Genomic DNA, 16766 nt, shown 5'->3' with positions numbered 1-16766 from the left:
AAAAGTATTCCACACAAAATATATATACAGCAATGAACTAAAGCATATTTCTCTTATACCTTAAGGGTTCTTTTTGTCTTAACTCAGTGCCTGATCCAACTCCCAGTGAACTCAATGGGAGCCTTTCCAAAGGGTTTAATGAGTGATGAATGATCAGCCCGTTGGAGCATATGAAATAGACCTTCTAATCCGCACAAGCTTGTGCCAGCTGCAGGCAGACACATCTGAGCTTCCTCATGATTAAACCTTTGGCTTCCTCTGAACAGAGCTTGGCAATCATCATAAATTGTGCCAGTCTGTAAACTGACTTAGTGATATTGCCAACTGGGAACTAGGATAAGAGCTTTAAGTTTTCAACACAAGAAACCTATCAAGAGCAGCAGAAATTAGATACATGCCTAGGATTTGATAGCATTTTATATCCACTTGTTACTGGTATAAATGACTACATAAGGTGCAGGGCAACAGTGAAATGGGCCCATAAATTTTAACCTTCTGCTAACACATCGGTGTATTTCAAATACATATTTGTGGGTGTGCCCTGAAACTCAGAAGCAACCCTTAGAGTGTGTGTGTTTAGCAAGCACTTCTTTAGTATTTAAAAAATTTCTAAATGTATATTTTCATATACATACACAGTAAAAATACTATCAGCTTCTAAAACTTTGTCACGAGGTTCAACTCCTGCTTTGACTTACACCTTATGCAAACCGAATGAAGTCGGTGCAGGATTTGGCCGATATAACAGTTATTGCACTTTTAATACCCCCCTCCATTATGCATACAATTTTTCTCCCGCTACAGTAGTCTAAAAATATAGTTTCACTGTAGAACTTTCCTTACCATCAGATTTTACCAGATTTACTTACAGTGAGTAGTGCTCACTCCTTGGGTAGTCCCCTTAATTTCAATTGGGCGATTTGAAGATTAGCGTATTACTCACCGTGAGTAGGGCTGACAGAATCTGTCTTGTTCGCTTAACTTGCTGAAGTCTAATCTAGTAGAGCTGCACAAATGAGAATAAAAAGCATATACATTTATCAGAAGTCAGCTCAGTCTAAGAAAAAAGTTACCTTATATGTAATAGAAATATGAATGAAATTGAGTCAAAAAGGTTTCAAACATATGTGAGTAAATGCTTCTTGACAATATCATTCAAAACGTGTATAAATGTTTTGAACCATGTAATTTTATATAGTTGCAACTTTAAATTATTAACCCAACTGACTGCTAAACCACTGGAAAATATTTTCCCCTAAGGTGATCCATTCTTATCAAAGAGGTTATGTGAATTTCCAATGAAAATATATACTCTTGTGTTTATATATCTTCAAGGACAACTAACCCATTACCTCTGTGACAAATTGTGTTCACCTACATTTTATCGCCTTGTAGGGGATTATTGGCACGTGTGCGTGTGTGGGGATTTCTTCAAATTTTTGAAAGAGACACTCTCTCTCTCTCTACAAGACAGTAATACATTTAGGTTACCATGACAGTACATTGGTTGACATGCAGGTCCAAGCAGATTCTGCAGCCCACGAACAGGAAAACCTACTATTCTAATCCTCAGTAAGAGTGGGAACAGTCTTTTTTCTGACTTGCTATCTAAAAAGGAAGACATATCATTTTTGCTTCCTGATGGAAGATTAGTGTATAGTTTATACAGCTTTGTAAATAAAAAGATCTCAAAGCACTTTACAAACTAGTTTGCCAAGCTATGAGCTACACGTTTGGTGCCCCAATAGGGGGGAAATAAGACTGATGGTCTTTACCCATCTGTGGCTGTGAATATATAGGCATCATATTCATCAGTGCAAATAAGAATTTATGGAACTTCAGCAGAAATAGAAATACACCCCAGATGGCTCATGAACCTTCAGGTAGGTCTACATAGCAAAACTGGGCACTGGCTAGCCTACCTGGGCTAGCTTGAATCCAGTAGGGTGGGTAATTACGCAGTGACAACAGCTCAGCTTCAGGGCAGGTAGCATGAGGCTGGCACAGATCCTGGGTACGTACTTGGCTCCCTAGCCTGCTCTGATGCCTGTGGTGCACAGTCTTCACTGTTAGTGAACATGCTTTGCTATATAGACAAACCTTAGACACAGAGAGCTAGGTCTGACAGGGGAAATATGTAATGTATGTAAGCAAGGTGGATAAAAATTGATTTTTTTTGATTTTTTAAATTTTGTTATCTAAATTAATATTTATTTATTTTGTTATTTAAATTAAAATTAGTTTTTCTATTTAAAAATAAACCCATTTAAAATGAAACCTGAATTTAATACAAAATATGTTAAGGCCTAAACTTATTATAATCTCTTAAAACTTTAAAATAAAAAATAAATATACTGAATCCATGAGCCTCTATCAAATTATATATATATATAAAAAAATAAAATCGGGGAAAAAAGCAGCCAACTTTGGAGGTCAAGCTTTATAAATATGACACAAGAGGACATGTACTGTATTTAAGGCTTGACCCGTGGGAGACCCAGGGGCTGGGCTACTGGGTTCAATAGCCTGGCAAAGTCATCACTGCTAGTGAAGGCAGGGGGCTGGACTCGATGACCTTTCGAGGTCCCTTCCAGTTCTAGGAGATTGGTATATCTCCAATTATTACCTTTATTACCTTTGGGACCTGGCCTTGACTCCAGGATCATCCACCAAGCCACCTGGGTTGTTTCCTACTCCTATTTTATAGCTTCTCTGCCCCCCCCCTCGAGCTCTGATTGGCTTAGTTCTCCAGTTATGAACATTTATGACTCCACCCACCATGGAAACTTACTTTCTAGCTCATGGATAACACTGATCTACCCAATAACAACCAGCCATTATTTCTGGATAGTTCAGGATACATCAGGTAAACAGCCTTCTTCTGTCTCCTTGCAACTGTACACAGACAGATACAAACAAACAGAAATCCATTAATTTCTCAACTGCTGCCCTCTGTGTCTAAAAGAATAAAATACAGTAACTCCTCACTTAACGTTGTAGTTATGTTCCTGAAAAATGCGACTTCAAGCAAAACGATGTTAAGTGAATCCAATTTGCCCATAAGAATTAATGTAAATAAGGGGGGTTAGGTTCCAGGGAAATATTATTCACACATACACACACACACAAAGTTTTAAACAAACAAATATTGTACACAGCAATGATGATTATGAAGCTTGGTTGAGGTGGTGAAGTCAGAGGGTGGGATATTTCCCAGGGGATGCCTTACTGCTAAAAGACGAACTAGCACTTGGCTGAGCCCTCAAGGGTTAACTCATTGTTAATGTAGCCACACACTCTACAAGGCAGCACAAATGGAGGAAGGGGGGACAGCATGGCAGACAGAGAAAGAGACACAGACCGTGTGTGTGTGTGTGTGTGTGTGTGTGTGTGTGTGTGTGTGTGTGTGTGTGTGTGTGTGTGTGTGTGTGTGTGTGTGAGAGAGAGAGAGAGAGAGATATGTGCATTGCCCCTTTAAGGAGGCTGACCCCACTCTAGGTACATTGCCTTTTTAAGTAGATCAGCAAGTTGAGACAGCAGCTGCTGCCAGCAAACTCCCTGCACCCTGAGCCATGTTGTGTCCTCCCCCTGCTCTATGGAGATGGGGAAAGTGCGGGGCAGGAGCAGGGGGGATAATACACCTAAGTCAGAGAGTACTGTACTGCAATGCAGGTACAGGAGCAGAAGTCTTGGACTGTTAGTTCTTTTGTTTTCCTGGGGGTGGGATGGGGATGGGGAGTTATATCACAAAGGAGAAGGAGCAGAGTGTGCAACCAGAAAAAGGAGCCACACCAGTGGTGTCAAAGCAGGACACTATGGGAAGAAGGGACAGTATTCTTCAGAGTGCTGCCCCTAGCCACAACACCTGGGAACTGGAGAAGGAACGGCCATGGCTGCAAATCCTAAAAAGAGATCCTATTTGGAAATATTTTCAGTAAATTCCAGTACCTCTGTGTAAAAAAGGAACACATGCCAAATGTAAACAGTGCAACAAAGGGATGCAAGGCTTGGGTGTCAGAATGAAACGTGTGTCTCAGAAGGCAGTGAGTCAGAAGATGATGTGGACATGTCTGAACAACCCAGAGCAACTGGCTAGCATACTTATTTTTGCCCCGTCCTTGTGGGCTGCCTACCATGTCTTACTATGCCAGTGAATGATAACATAGATTGTCCTAAATTTGTGGTTTGCGTGGCTTGCTTATGATTTTCAAAATATTTGTGTCCAAATATAATTGGTATGCTTGTCGGGGGGTATTTATCGATTACATTTTTATTTTTCCTGCTGGATGTTTGAAATGATTTTTTTATTGCTCAAGATAATCAAACATGCTAGGTGAAGATTTCTTATTTAAAAGTAAAGTTTGATTAGCCATTTATGAATGTTTACATTTAAAACAATTTTTTTCAAGCTGTTTGGTATGTTGCAAGAGATAAGGGTTTAAGTAGATATAGGTAACCCTTAGGATTTGCTAATTATTTTTCCAGTAAAAATGATTTAGAATGAATTAAATAATTTAAACAAACTGGTACAAACAGCTGCAGTAGGAAGACTCTTTCATTTACACTCTCATTTTTAATAGCAGTACACTAAGTTATACGCAGTGAGTGAGAATGACTTTGTTCAAAACCGTTTTGTCGCCAGAACTAGCTTAGATATAAAGGCAGGGCTGGATTAAGACCTTTAGAGGCCCTAAGCACAGAAAAGATTATGGTGTCTCCCATATGTAATTCAAAATAAAAACAATACTATACCGTAAAATAAAAATTTTATTTTTCAAAATGACACAAAACTTAGATGTACGATTTTTATCCACCCTGCTTACATACATTACATATTTCCCCTGTCAGACCTAGCTCTCTGTGTCTAAGGTTTGTCTATATAGCAAAGCATGTTCTTATCTACCTGAGCTAACTTGAAACCAGCTGGGGTGAGTAACACTAACAGTGAAGACTGTGCACCACAGGCATCAGAGCAGGCTAGGGAGCCAAGTACGTACCCAGGATCTGTGCCAGCCTCATGCTACCTGCCCTGAAGCTGAGCTGTTGTCACTGCGTAATTACCCACCCTACTGGATTCAAGCTAGCCCAGGTAGGCTAGCCAGTGCCCAGTTTTGCTATGTAGAAATTAAAATAGCTTCTTTCTAGATTTTCTGATTGCAAAATTCTGGATAAGTTCATCGAAGCTGACGCGATGAAGCAGGTCCACCTCCGTACACAATAGGGAAAGTGAATCAAGTCGGTCCTGACACATTGTTGTTCTGAGGGTTTTTTATTCTTTTCAGCTGAGAAAAAAAAAGAGCATTCTGCGGAGCAGTTAGTAATCATCAATGTTAGAAAAACACGTAGTGCGACCTCTACATTTGGAAATACACATTGTATTCAGTCTTTCAGTACTGTGTCATGCAGCTCAATGTGACTGAATTTCATTTTTCCTGTTTCATTAAACTTTGCATGCATATAACAGTGGAACTGCCGTACTTCTCCACAGAGATTCATGTTCAAGTCAACAGGGTATGAGTCAACTAGCTTTTGGGAGCCTTGTGAATATTGTTCATCAGATAAGTCCATATCATTTAGAAAAGAAAATCTACTTGATACTTCTTTGTACCCTGCATCTCTCCTCTTCATATGAGCTTCAAGTGTATCAATTATAGCATAGTAAGTAGATACGTGAAATTTGTCTCTAGGATTCAATGCTGTTTCTGTTGCACTGCTATCATTTGCTTGTTTTTTCCTGATTTGCTTGCTGGACTGGGCTTCTTTGTAGTTAGTATCAGGCAAGATCTCTTTTGATATGTCTTCAAATCTTTCGAAATCATTCCTCAAAGTGTGTAAGTGGTCTGCTAATGATTGACAGAGATCTGCACATGTTTTCAAATCCAATTCTTTTTCTTGGAAAGCTTGACTTGTGTGGTAAAAGTGTTGTAAAATTTCATTCCACATGGTCAACGTGAATACAAACTCTAGTTCTTGCATCTTGTTTACAATGTTTTCTGCCTCTCATATAGTTTCTCCCTTTTGTGATTGGTCTTCAGCTATTCTTTCTAATGCATCCACAATCTTTGAGTAGGACTCCAGAATTGCACTTGTTGCCATTGTATGTGCCTTCTAGTGAGTATTAGAAAGAGATTTCTACACATGATCATTGCCCAAATAGGTTTTAAGAACTGCCCATCGGTGTGTTGAGGCAGAGAAAAATGTATAAAGTAACTCGACTGTTGAGAAAAACCTTACTGCCACCGGACAACAATCAACAGTTGAAGGTTTATATGCAAAAAGTTTGCAAACAAAACAGTACCCAGACCCTGTTGATGGTCAATACAGTAGTGCATTTCTCACCATTCGCTTTCATGCCGAAAAATATTTGTTGTGGACAATATCTTGTTTGTTTGCCATTGGTAAGAGTCTGATGTAATTTCTCAAATGGCCCAGTGTGGTTTTGACAATCATTCGGTCCACGATCTATCCAGTAAGCTACATCATCGGTACTGAAATCAACCCACATACCAGGATCTTTTCGCCTATTATTTACAGCATGAGCAGATTCAGTCTCTGACACATCCACACCTTCTAGAACAATGTCTGTTTTACCACCGGGAGTAGGATGATCAGTTACAGTCTCTGACACATCCACATGTTCTGGAATGGTGTTTGCTTCACCAATAGAAGAAGGGTCAGTCTCTGAAACACCTACAGATTTTGGAACGATGTCTGTGCTACTGAGAGAAGATGTTGCTTCTGATGGATTCACTTTGAAAAATGATGTCAGCTTTGGAAGATTTTGGAAAATTTCACTAGTTTTTTGTTTCTTTTCTTCCCCCAGTTTACATTTCTGTGCTCCTTTCAGTTGGTTATGTTTCATCCTGCCCCTTATCTCAGTTATCTGAACTTATATATATATATACACACACACACACACCATACACTATTTTATGTATATAAATTTATATAAAAATGAATCAAGGATGTATAACAAAAGAATATCAATAATAAAACAAATTTATTGCAATACATGACAGGATCTGATTTCCTCGCATTATTTCGATCTACATTAGTAGGACAGTCCCCTGGTTTAGATGGGGATAAGTAATAAAAAGAGAACAGAAAAACGGGAAGAGTATGTAGTGTAGTGTAAGGAAGTCTAACAAAGTTCTGATTTTTCCCATGATGACTGCTTCCATGCTTTTTTTGAAATATCAAATATCAATTTTTTTTTAGAAAAAAATCTCATTTTTTTTGGTGCCCCCTGCTTTGCTGGTGCCCTAAGCACATGCTTAGTCTGCCTATTGAGTAATCCAGCCCTGTATACGGGTTATGAACGTCCATCATCTGTAACGTCTACAACTTCAGAGTCATCTGCTAGTACCACCAGCAGTGCTGTAACTAGACATGTGTCAAACAGTAAATTACTTGTATAAAAAAAGAGAGACTTTGTTAATCTAGTAGAACCACAGAGAAGTTCATAATTGGAATCTGCAAGATTCTATATATGAGAAGATTTCTCGGTTCATTTATGAAATTTTTTTTTCTTGTTCATGGACATGGTTCAATCATTCTGACCAGGCTCCACCTGGCAGAGCAGACACTGGTGAATGCAATGTAAGAGAAGGAAATTGAACAGTGTGCAAAAAATCATTGACTAGAAATTTGTTAATCTGAGTCTTGATGGGTGGCGCAATACACACAATAATCCAGTAATATGTGTTTGTGTGACAACAGCAAACCGGACTGTCTATGTTACTGAAATGCCCATACGGCAGAATACTTAAAAGTAGCAGCTGTCAAAGCTATAAAACTGTGAACAAAAAGTCAAGTGTCAAGTAAATAGCTTTCTTACAGAAAATGCTGCAAATGCAGCAAAGAAGCAATTTAGAAGAAGATAATGAACAGAATCTGAAATTAATAATATATGGGTGTAGGGCTTATTTGATGTATGTTGTAACCAAAGGCTTAAGTACAACTCCAGGAACAAAGGAAAAATGTTGAAATTGCAAAAAAATACTTCCATAACAATCACTTTGCTTCAGCTTCAATGAAGAGAGCAGAAGGATCTAAATGAATTCTCCCCCGAGATGTTTGATGGAATTCAATGGTTGACTGTTTTAAACTATTTAAGAACTGACCTATTCTGATGAAAATTTGTGAAGAAAATTGGGACTAAAATAGATGGAATGATCACAGCCAAAGTAGTCAACATTGGACTAAAGAGAAACGTAGAAGTTGTGTTGAATCTATTTTCCATAGTCTTAGACAAATTGCAGAAAGATTGCTGCTGTATTGCTCATGCTGCTGAAATTTTAAAAGAACTTCAAGAGACATTGAGGAACAAAATACCTAGTAACCAAGTTAAACTGCAGGCAGTAAAGAATCGGATGGCTCAAGCACTTATTCCACCTCATTTTCTTGCCAATATTCTTTACCCAAACTACAAGGGTAGCTACCCAACTAATGAAGAAGAGGCTGCTGCTATGACATGGGCATTTAGTGATCACCCTTCAGTCATGCCAACCATAATAAATTTCAGGGCTGGAGGTGAAGCATTGAAGCAACACGTTTGCTGATGTTTTAAAGAAAGTCACACCACTGAACTGGTGGAGGTCACTAGTTAAAGCACCTGGAACCAGAGTCTGTTGAAGTGCTTAACCAGCTTTTGACAACAGTAGATTCTTCTGCACCAGAAGAATACTTTCTTCATTTGGACTAATTCAACCAAAGCTGAGAAACTGATGGGGAGTTAAAACACAATTTTTCCTGCTTTTTCTCATCCAGCCTATGAATGAAAGTGAGGGAGGGAAGGGATGAGATCTACTGATTTTAAAAATTTGAAGGATAGCCTAAGTAACAGCCGATGTGGCCCCGGATGGGCCGGAGGCGCTGGGCCTGGCCAACTTCGCCTGGGTCCCCGCTGCCGGGCTGGTGCTGGGCCCCGGCTCCCCCATGCTCTGCTGGGCCACACTGCTCGCCTGCCTCAGCCTGGCCTGTGCCTACGTGGGCAGCCTCTGCGTGTGGAACAGCCACCTGCCCCGAGACCACCCGGCCGTGATCAAGCAGCGATTCACCAGTGTTCTGATAGTCTCCGGCCTCTCGCCGCTCTTCGTCTGGCTCTGGAAGGAGCTGACAGGCATTAAGCCAGGTACATCCCTGCTAGGAAGCCCAGCAGAATGAGTGGAGGGCATCGTGCCAGCAACTCTACTGCCCTTGTTGCTCACCATGGTCCTGTTCCTTGGGCCCCTCATTCAGCTCTCAATGGACTGTCCCTGGGACTGGGTTGATGGACTGAAGGTCATGTTTGACTCTCCCTTCTGGGTGCTGTGCCTGAGTGACATGCGCTGGCTCTGCAACCACGTGACCACACCCCTGACAGAGGAGCTGGTGTTCTGGGCCTGTATGCTGCCCGTGCTCATCCCTTGCACTGGCCTGGGGCCAGCCATGTTCACCTGCCCGCTCTTCTTCAGTGTCGCTCACTTCCACCACGTTATTGAGCAGCTACGGTTCCACCAGGGCAGTGTGACCAGCATCTTCCTGTCGGCAGCTTTCCAGTTCTCATACACAGCTGTCTTCGGGGCCTACGCAGCGTTCATCTTCAGTAGGACAGGACGCCTGATTGGCCCTGTGTTAAGCCACTCCTTCTGCAACTACATTGGCTTCCCTGCCATCTGTGCTGCCCCGGAGCATCCTCAGCGCCTCACTGTTGTCATCTTCTACGTGCTGGGCATGGTGCTTCCTCCTGCTCCTGCACCCCATGACTGACCCAGCTTTCTTTGGAGACATCCTTATTTACTCTCTGTCTGCAGCCAGCTCTGGCTTCTCTGTGCGCTCCTGACACCTGGGGCATGGGTTTCAGACCCTCCCCCGCAACCCCCCAACTCCACTGAGAGCAAGAGATTTTTTTTTATTATTATTATTAAAGTACTTTGGAAGGTGAAGGGGAAAAAAAAACCAAAACCTAAGGAGACTGTTGTCTCATTTTCAAGAGACTTAAGCAAGTAGGAACTTAAGGTCCAATCACTTTTTAAGACATATCTGAAAATGTTCCTTGGGCTGACCTGAAATTCACTGACAACGGTTAATCCATCTGTTCATTTAATAAGTCATCTATGTATAAGTGTGAAATATGCTTTGATAAAAGAAGTTTATCTAGCCAAAACATTTAAGGTTGTTTTGTTTAGTAAAAATAAATTGTATGCGCTGTTGTATGCTTAATTAAGTTCCAGTTATCATCCTAATGCAGCTTGACACAAATCATAAGCAAAAAGTTAATCTAGTAATTATGCAATGTATCATTCATGGTTTTCAAACATACTAAAAACATACCATTAAGAAGAACGTAAAAATATTAAGCTATATAATTGCTTAAATAAATGTACATAGTTATAGTGTTTCCTGCTAGGTAGTAAAATGATGTACCAAAGCTAGTGTAAAGGCTCCATTGAGCTGTAAATCAACATGCATTAATGGTTATATCAACCAATGAGAATGCACCTTTCTTTAGAAAATAATTGAAGTACAAATGAAAAAAATGTATCCAAAGTGATTTAAATCACCCAGTAGAAAGCCTCGATTTAAATCAATGTGATGTCAATCCATCCTGTTTTTAAGTGGATATTGACATATTATCCTGGAGTGACTGACTCACAGATATGTTAAGGAAAGGAGACCACTTTTAGCTCAAATTGTAGTTTAATCTCTGCCTGCCCGTGCCTCTGATTGATCTAATATCTCATGTCTGTTGCCTACAGCACATGGATGGATTACAAAACGACACTCAGATGTGATTTGAACTTCTGTAGCCTTCAGATGTTTGTCTAATAAATGATGCACGTAATACACTGGCTAAGTGTGTGCAATCATGTCTCTGTTCCTAGCTGGCCCACGGAAAACAAGAGCCTGCTACTTACTATTAAATAAAAACGTTGGCTCAAGTGGTGAGGGCTTACACTATCCCTGTTGCAATCTGGTATCTATAGAGATACAAAATGATGAAGCCACATTTTCTTTCTGCAAATCCCAACATAGAATTTAGATAAAAAAAGAGCCATTCCTGACAGCCAATTCATTGGCTAAAATATTCACAGACAGCAAACACAAAACAGGCTCCAGAAGGGGGCTCAGGGCGAGAGCAGGGGACTGGGATGTGGGAGCAGGTGAGGCATGCGGGCTCTGGGAGGGAGTTTGGGTGCAGAAGGGGGTTCAGGGCTGTGGCAGGGACTTGGGGTATGGGAAGGGGTAAGGAGTGTGGGCTCTGGCCGGGTGGTGCTTACCTCGGGTGACTCCCGGTCAGTGATGCAGCAAGCTAAGGTAGGAGGCTCCCTGCCTGCCCTGGCCCCATGCCACTCAGAAGCGGCCGGCACATCCCTGTGGCCCCTGGGGGATGGGGTCAGGGGGCTCTGTGTGCTTCCCCTGCCTGCAGGCTCCGCTCCCACAGCTCCCATTGGCCGCAGTTCCTGGCCAATGGGATCTGTAGAGTCAGTGCTTGAGGCGGGGGCAGTGCATGGAGACCCCTGGCACCCGCCAGAGGCCACAGGGATGTGCCGGCTACTTCTGGTAGCAGCACAGAGGCAGGGCAGGCAGGGAGCCTCCCTTCGCAGATGGGCTTTTAACGGCCTAAAATCTCACAGTTTGGCTTCAGTAGCCTCTGGGAGATAGAGCCCGATTCCAGGAGACTTATGGTAAAACCGGGAGGCTTGTTAACCCTACTGCTCCTGTGCAAAGCTGGATTAACCTTTTGTGGGCCCTGCCCCTTCTCCACCCTGAGGCCCCACCCCCGCTTGGCCTCTTCCCCTCGAGGCTCCACCTGCTGCTTGCATGGGCGGGGGGAGGTTAGGGGGAGCGAGTGTGGAGGTTAAGGGGAACAGGGCAAGTGGGAGCGGGGCCACAAAGCAGAGTGCAGGAGGAGCAGGGGTGGCCACGGTCTGGGCACTGAGGCGCCTTGCACCACGGTGCCACTGGCACCATTGTAAACCCGATACTGTTGCTGCGACAGGAGCTGACGAGCACTGTTCCAGTCCCAGAGGGGCTGACCCAACCCCGAATGCTGCTTCATCCCTGGGGCTGCTTCTCCAGTGGCCCCAGGGTCGACCACTGGCCAGCTGCTCTGGCAGCGCCAGGGCTGGCTGCAGCTCTGCCCTTGAAGAAGTCACAGAGGCCTTGGGAAAAAAAATAAGTCACAGAATCAGGGACCTCTGTGACAGAATCATGTGCTTAATCATCTCACTAAAGTGCAATTTGAATTAGAATTTATTTAATCCTTTTCTGTAGGACTTGGGTTTTTTGGTCAGTTCAATTGCTGCTTTCAACATATGTAATTTCACCCCTCATTTTATTTAAAGTTCCTTCCCCTCCTCCTCACCCTCACTTATGTTTAAAGTGGACTTTGAACAGTGGTCCTAGTGGACACTGATGAAAGCGTTAGAACAGTGGTCCCCAAGCTTTTTCGTCCGGCGGGTGCCAGACGACAAGCCACTGAGGACTGTGGCGGCGGAAGAGCAGCCGCTCACAAGCGGCGACATCAATAGGCATCGCTGCCGAAATGCTGCCGACAAGCTGCGTCATCCAGAGGCGTTGCCGCCGAAATACCGCTGAAAATTGGCAACATTTTGGCGACGCCACCTCTGGATGACGCAGCTTGTCGGTGGCATTTTGGCAGATGCTCTGCTCCCTGCTTAAGCCTCTCCAGTGCTGCAACACCCACCCTGGCAAGAGGGTAGAAAAGGAACTGTGGGAACTGCCCCTCCAAGTCAGGAGAGGACTGGATAAATCTTTGGAACTGGAATGTCCCACCCAGGCCTGGAATTTCCTAACTTCTGAGAGCTTGCAGCCCTCACATTCTTGTAACATTTTTTTTAAATGTAGTAAGCTGTATATACCTATGAAGGCATACTAATTCATCCCAAATAACTGCTCCTCTGTAGCCATTCTGCTCCATGGACTAGATAGCTGTGCGTAGCTAACAGACTGGAATGACTCCAGGAGCCTGTTCTGTCACTTACAAATATGTCCTACGATTCCATCACACATACTTTTCTTTCCCTATCTATTGTTTGCTTGAGCAAACATTTCTTCCTTCAGAAAGATGAGGCCTGGCTCAGCAAGATTCTGACTGAACTATTATGGTCAAGTCGTAAACCTGCAGGTAGAGTTTATAATGAGTATGTTGCTATATAGCCTTCACTCAACCAGTATTGCAATGTGACTGGAATATAGGTAAAAATCCATTACTTTAGACAGCTGCCACACTGTTACCATCTATTATACAAAGTAATACATTTAAATCAATCAAAATAATAAAGTTCCTGGCTAAACCTGAATTGGATATATTTGCTGAACAGATTCGTCTGCTCTTTTAGGTCTTTATAAAAATTGCCTGAAGGGAGGAACATCAAAGTAAAAATTGCCGTCTACATTTTACAACACACATTTGCTTTAGCTTGTTCAGTAGCTGCATTTTAATCTCGCTGCGGCCTGGTCTACACTAAAAAATAAGGTTGATCCAGCTACGGTCGCTCAGGGGTGTGAAAAATCCACCCCTCTGAGTGACATGATTAAGCCGACCTAATTCTTGCATCAGTCTAGCTACTGCCTTTGGAGAGGTGGATCACCTACGCCAAGAGGAGAACCTCTCCCATCAGTGGAGGTAGGATCTACACTGAAGTGCTCTAGCGGCACAACTCCAGGGCTGCAGATGTGCCACTGTAGTGTTTCAAGTGTAGATAAGCCTTTAGGGTCACCGTTGGAAACAAGTCTTTAAACTAAGGCTCTGTCTACACTACAGCCTATGGTGGCAAAACTTACGTCATTCAGAGGTGTGACTATTCCACCCCCCCGGCCCGAGTGACATAAGTTACACAGACATAAGTGCTCGTGTGCACAACACGGTGTTGGCGGGAATGCTGACATAGCTTCTGCCGCTTGCAGAGGTGGGTTTTTTTATGCTGATGGGAGAGAGCTCTCTCCTGTCAGCATAGAACGTCTTCACCACATGCACTTCAGCGGTGCAGCTGTATCGGTACACCTGTGCTGCTGCAGCACTGCATGTACAGACATACCCTAATACGCTACTCCAAGAGATTAGCATCTCTTCAGTAGCTACGTAATGATGCCAACTCCATAGAAAACCCCAGACAACTGGCTCAGTAGAAAAAGTCCACGAAGTCCTGCGTCACAGTGAAGTCGCACCCTTTGTGATACATGTGCTCCTGCGCTCCTCGAGGAGGGCAACCTATGGGCACGAGTCCCATCAATGGCCCAGGCAAAGTTTGGAAAGCCCACTTTCTCAAAGCCAGCAGTTACCTCAGCAATATCTTTTATGCCTGCCACCTTGGGGTAAATCACATGCCTGATTGCCTCAGAAACCTCCATCCCCACTTTCCCCATTGACTTTCCAACACCAAACTGGCTGGCAGTGGACCTGTAGCTGTCCGGGGTAACCAGCTTCCAGACGGCTATAGCAAACCCACTACTGGACCGGCAAGGTTGCCCTTGTCTGACTTTTTATGCTGGAGGGTGGGGGCAAGCTGCTAGATCAAGTCTGCCATGTCTGTGTCCTCCTCCTCCTCCTCTTCGTCCATCATAACCTGTGTCAGGGTCAAAAACTCTGCCAAAATTTCCACCAGTGTCTCACGGAAGCTCTGTCTGTTTCCTGACACAGGAGACAAAGCTCAAGCAAGAGAAGTTCTTCAAAAGGCGCCACCTCCATGTTGCTTTCACCAGTTGCTGGGAGCATACAGACCAAAGTGACTGCTCAGCAGGATGTGTTAGTGGGCTGTACAAACTTCCTGTAATATGCAGGGTGGACAGTCACGTTTTCCCACACTGCATGAAAATCAAAGGGAAGCCACATTTCAGGAGGGCACTAGGGAGTCTGGGATATGATTGGTTTGTCTCAGGCCTGCGTGCTGAAGTGTGGATGCTAGATCCCCAGGTTTGAAAAAAATCACTGTAGATTCTCAAGACGTCAGTTCTCTAACTCAGGGTGAGCTGACTTGAGTACCACGAACCCTGGACTTACACTTGGATGCTGGCCCTTGGTCTTTATGGTTGTAAAGTGCGGTATAAAGTTTATGATGCAATAAACAAACTTTCGTCTCCTTTAACACCTGTGTGAGTTCTAATCTGTTATGCAAAGAGATACATCGATGATGTCTAATCCTGTTTGGCTAAAATAATTTAGACATACATGTTTACCAGTCAGAGGCCTTATGAAAAATGTAATGAACCTAAGGAACTAGAAGTAAGTTCTTTTTGTATAAAGGTTATACAAGTGTTCAAGCAAGTAACATAACTTGATAGTGAAACACTGGGAAGTTTAAATCTTTACCAATTAGTTATAACATGAGAATTATACTCTGACTAGGGTTCTGTTTTCTTATTTTATACAAATATGTTCCCATGCTTTAAACACTGAAATGGTTGAAGCATGAGCTCTAACTTCTTTTAGTCACACATTTTATATCATTCAGGTAAATTATGTTTATAACTTGAAGGCCAGAACTCATCTGTTTTTATTTATCATTAGGAAATTCAAAAGTCATTCTGAATGGACAAGCTGACTAATATAAGACCATCAGAGGATTATATACTGAAAAACTCTGCTGTACACTGTGAAGAAATAAATGAAAATAATGACACTCATCTTCCTAAATTGCCCCAGTGACATTTACTGCTAACATTTATTGACTCCCGGGGCAAATATGTCAGAAGATCAAGAGATAATTAGGTTATTGGCCCTATCTTTCTCCAAGAGATCATAATCTCCTGGAGGGAGATCATAATCTATCATAATTACTGTGTCTTTCAATTATGTTTTTTTTTTTAAAGTTCCTTCATTGCAGCATGACATCTTTATTATATCATAACGGTTTATTGCACATCTACTGAATAATCTTTTTAACAGAGTTCTTAAAAGGTTTAAATTAAAGTGCAGTACTAAGAGCCTGGACAAGCACAAGGTATATTGCAAATTAAAATATTTTACTGTGTTCATCATTTTACAGGAGATCATCACCTTGTTTCTAGCGCACCTTCTGGGGTCCATCTCCTTAGTAATGGTGCTTTAAATATCCCTTGGATACAAACAGAAAGAGATAAAAATGCATCTGTCCTAATTCTAGCACAGAGAGCTTTGTTTCAGATAGCTAAGGTTGTTAAGTGACAATGCAATCCTTAATCAACTATTTACAAAGCCTACTTAAAAGCAAGGAAATAATTGAAGGGCATTTCCTTTGTATAAGGGAAATCTGCACAGGTGGCATATGCCTGATGTTCTGGCTCTGTGAGGACATGGTGGGAGTTAGAATATCAGGGTTGGAAGGGACCTCAGGAGGTCATCTAGTCCCAACCACCTACTCAAAGCAGGACCAATCCCCAGCTCGATCCCCAAATGGCCCCCTCAAGGATTGAACTCCTAACCCTGGTTTAGCAGGCCAATGCTCAAACCACTGAGCTATCCCTCCCTCGATAAAACCCTGCTCTTGTAGGCTGGGAATCAAACCGGGGCCTCCTGTGTGGGAGGTGAGACTTCTACCACTGAACCACCAATGCTGCAGCTTAGTTCGTGTGGCCAAAGTGCCACTCTGCTCTAGTGATGAATGATTTCCAAAACAGTCTGTAGGGGCCACTGGCAGCTCTTAGCTGTGTTGTGGTCCAAATTGGGCCCTGGAAATCCCCGGTATCAGGGCATCACAAAGGTATAGCATAAAGCCACCTTCGGTGCCTCCAATGACCTTTCCTATTCTTGGACTGAGCACAACTTGGTCAGTCCAGAGAAT

General features: G+C 42.7%; 1 protein-coding gene and 1 long non-coding RNA gene across 2 annotated transcripts in view; one reads left to right on the top strand and one right to left on the bottom strand.

Annotated features, from left to right (window-relative positions):
• The window catches only part of LOC120406530, a 61358-nt gene that overhangs the window by 17098 nt on the left and 27494 nt on the right, over window positions 1-16766 (bottom strand). Inside the window, exons 2-3 of the long non-coding RNA XR_005599336.1 lie at window positions 16004-16061; window positions 944-1006 (exon numbers count right to left, since the gene is read on the bottom strand). This is a non-coding gene — a long non-coding RNA (uncharacterized LOC120406530). The remainder of the gene's footprint in view (window positions 1-943; window positions 1007-16003; window positions 16062-16766) is intronic.
• LOC120406527 (CAAX prenyl protease 2-like) lies at window positions 9205-9750 on the top strand. Its single transcript, XM_039541438.1, has one exon. It carries the CDS (start codon window positions 9211-9213, stop codon window positions 9748-9750), a length of 540 nt encoding a protein of 179 aa, XP_039397372.1. The 5' UTR covers window positions 9205-9210.

Source organism: Mauremys reevesii, linkage group 5 (genome assembly GCF_016161935.1).
Source record: "Mauremys reevesii isolate NIE-2019 linkage group 5, ASM1616193v1, whole genome shotgun sequence".
Classification (NCBI taxonomy): domain Eukaryota; kingdom Metazoa; phylum Chordata; order Testudines; family Geoemydidae; genus Mauremys; species Mauremys reevesii.
Note: the sequence above shows the minus strand (reverse complement) of the source record. Positions and strands in the feature narration are given on the sequence as shown.

Excerpts from the sequence above, each read along its gene's own strand:
- LOC120406527 (XM_039541438.1), top strand. The coding sequence starts at position 9,211 with ATGGTCCTGTTCCTTGGGCCCCTCATTCAGCTCTCAATGGACTGTCCC.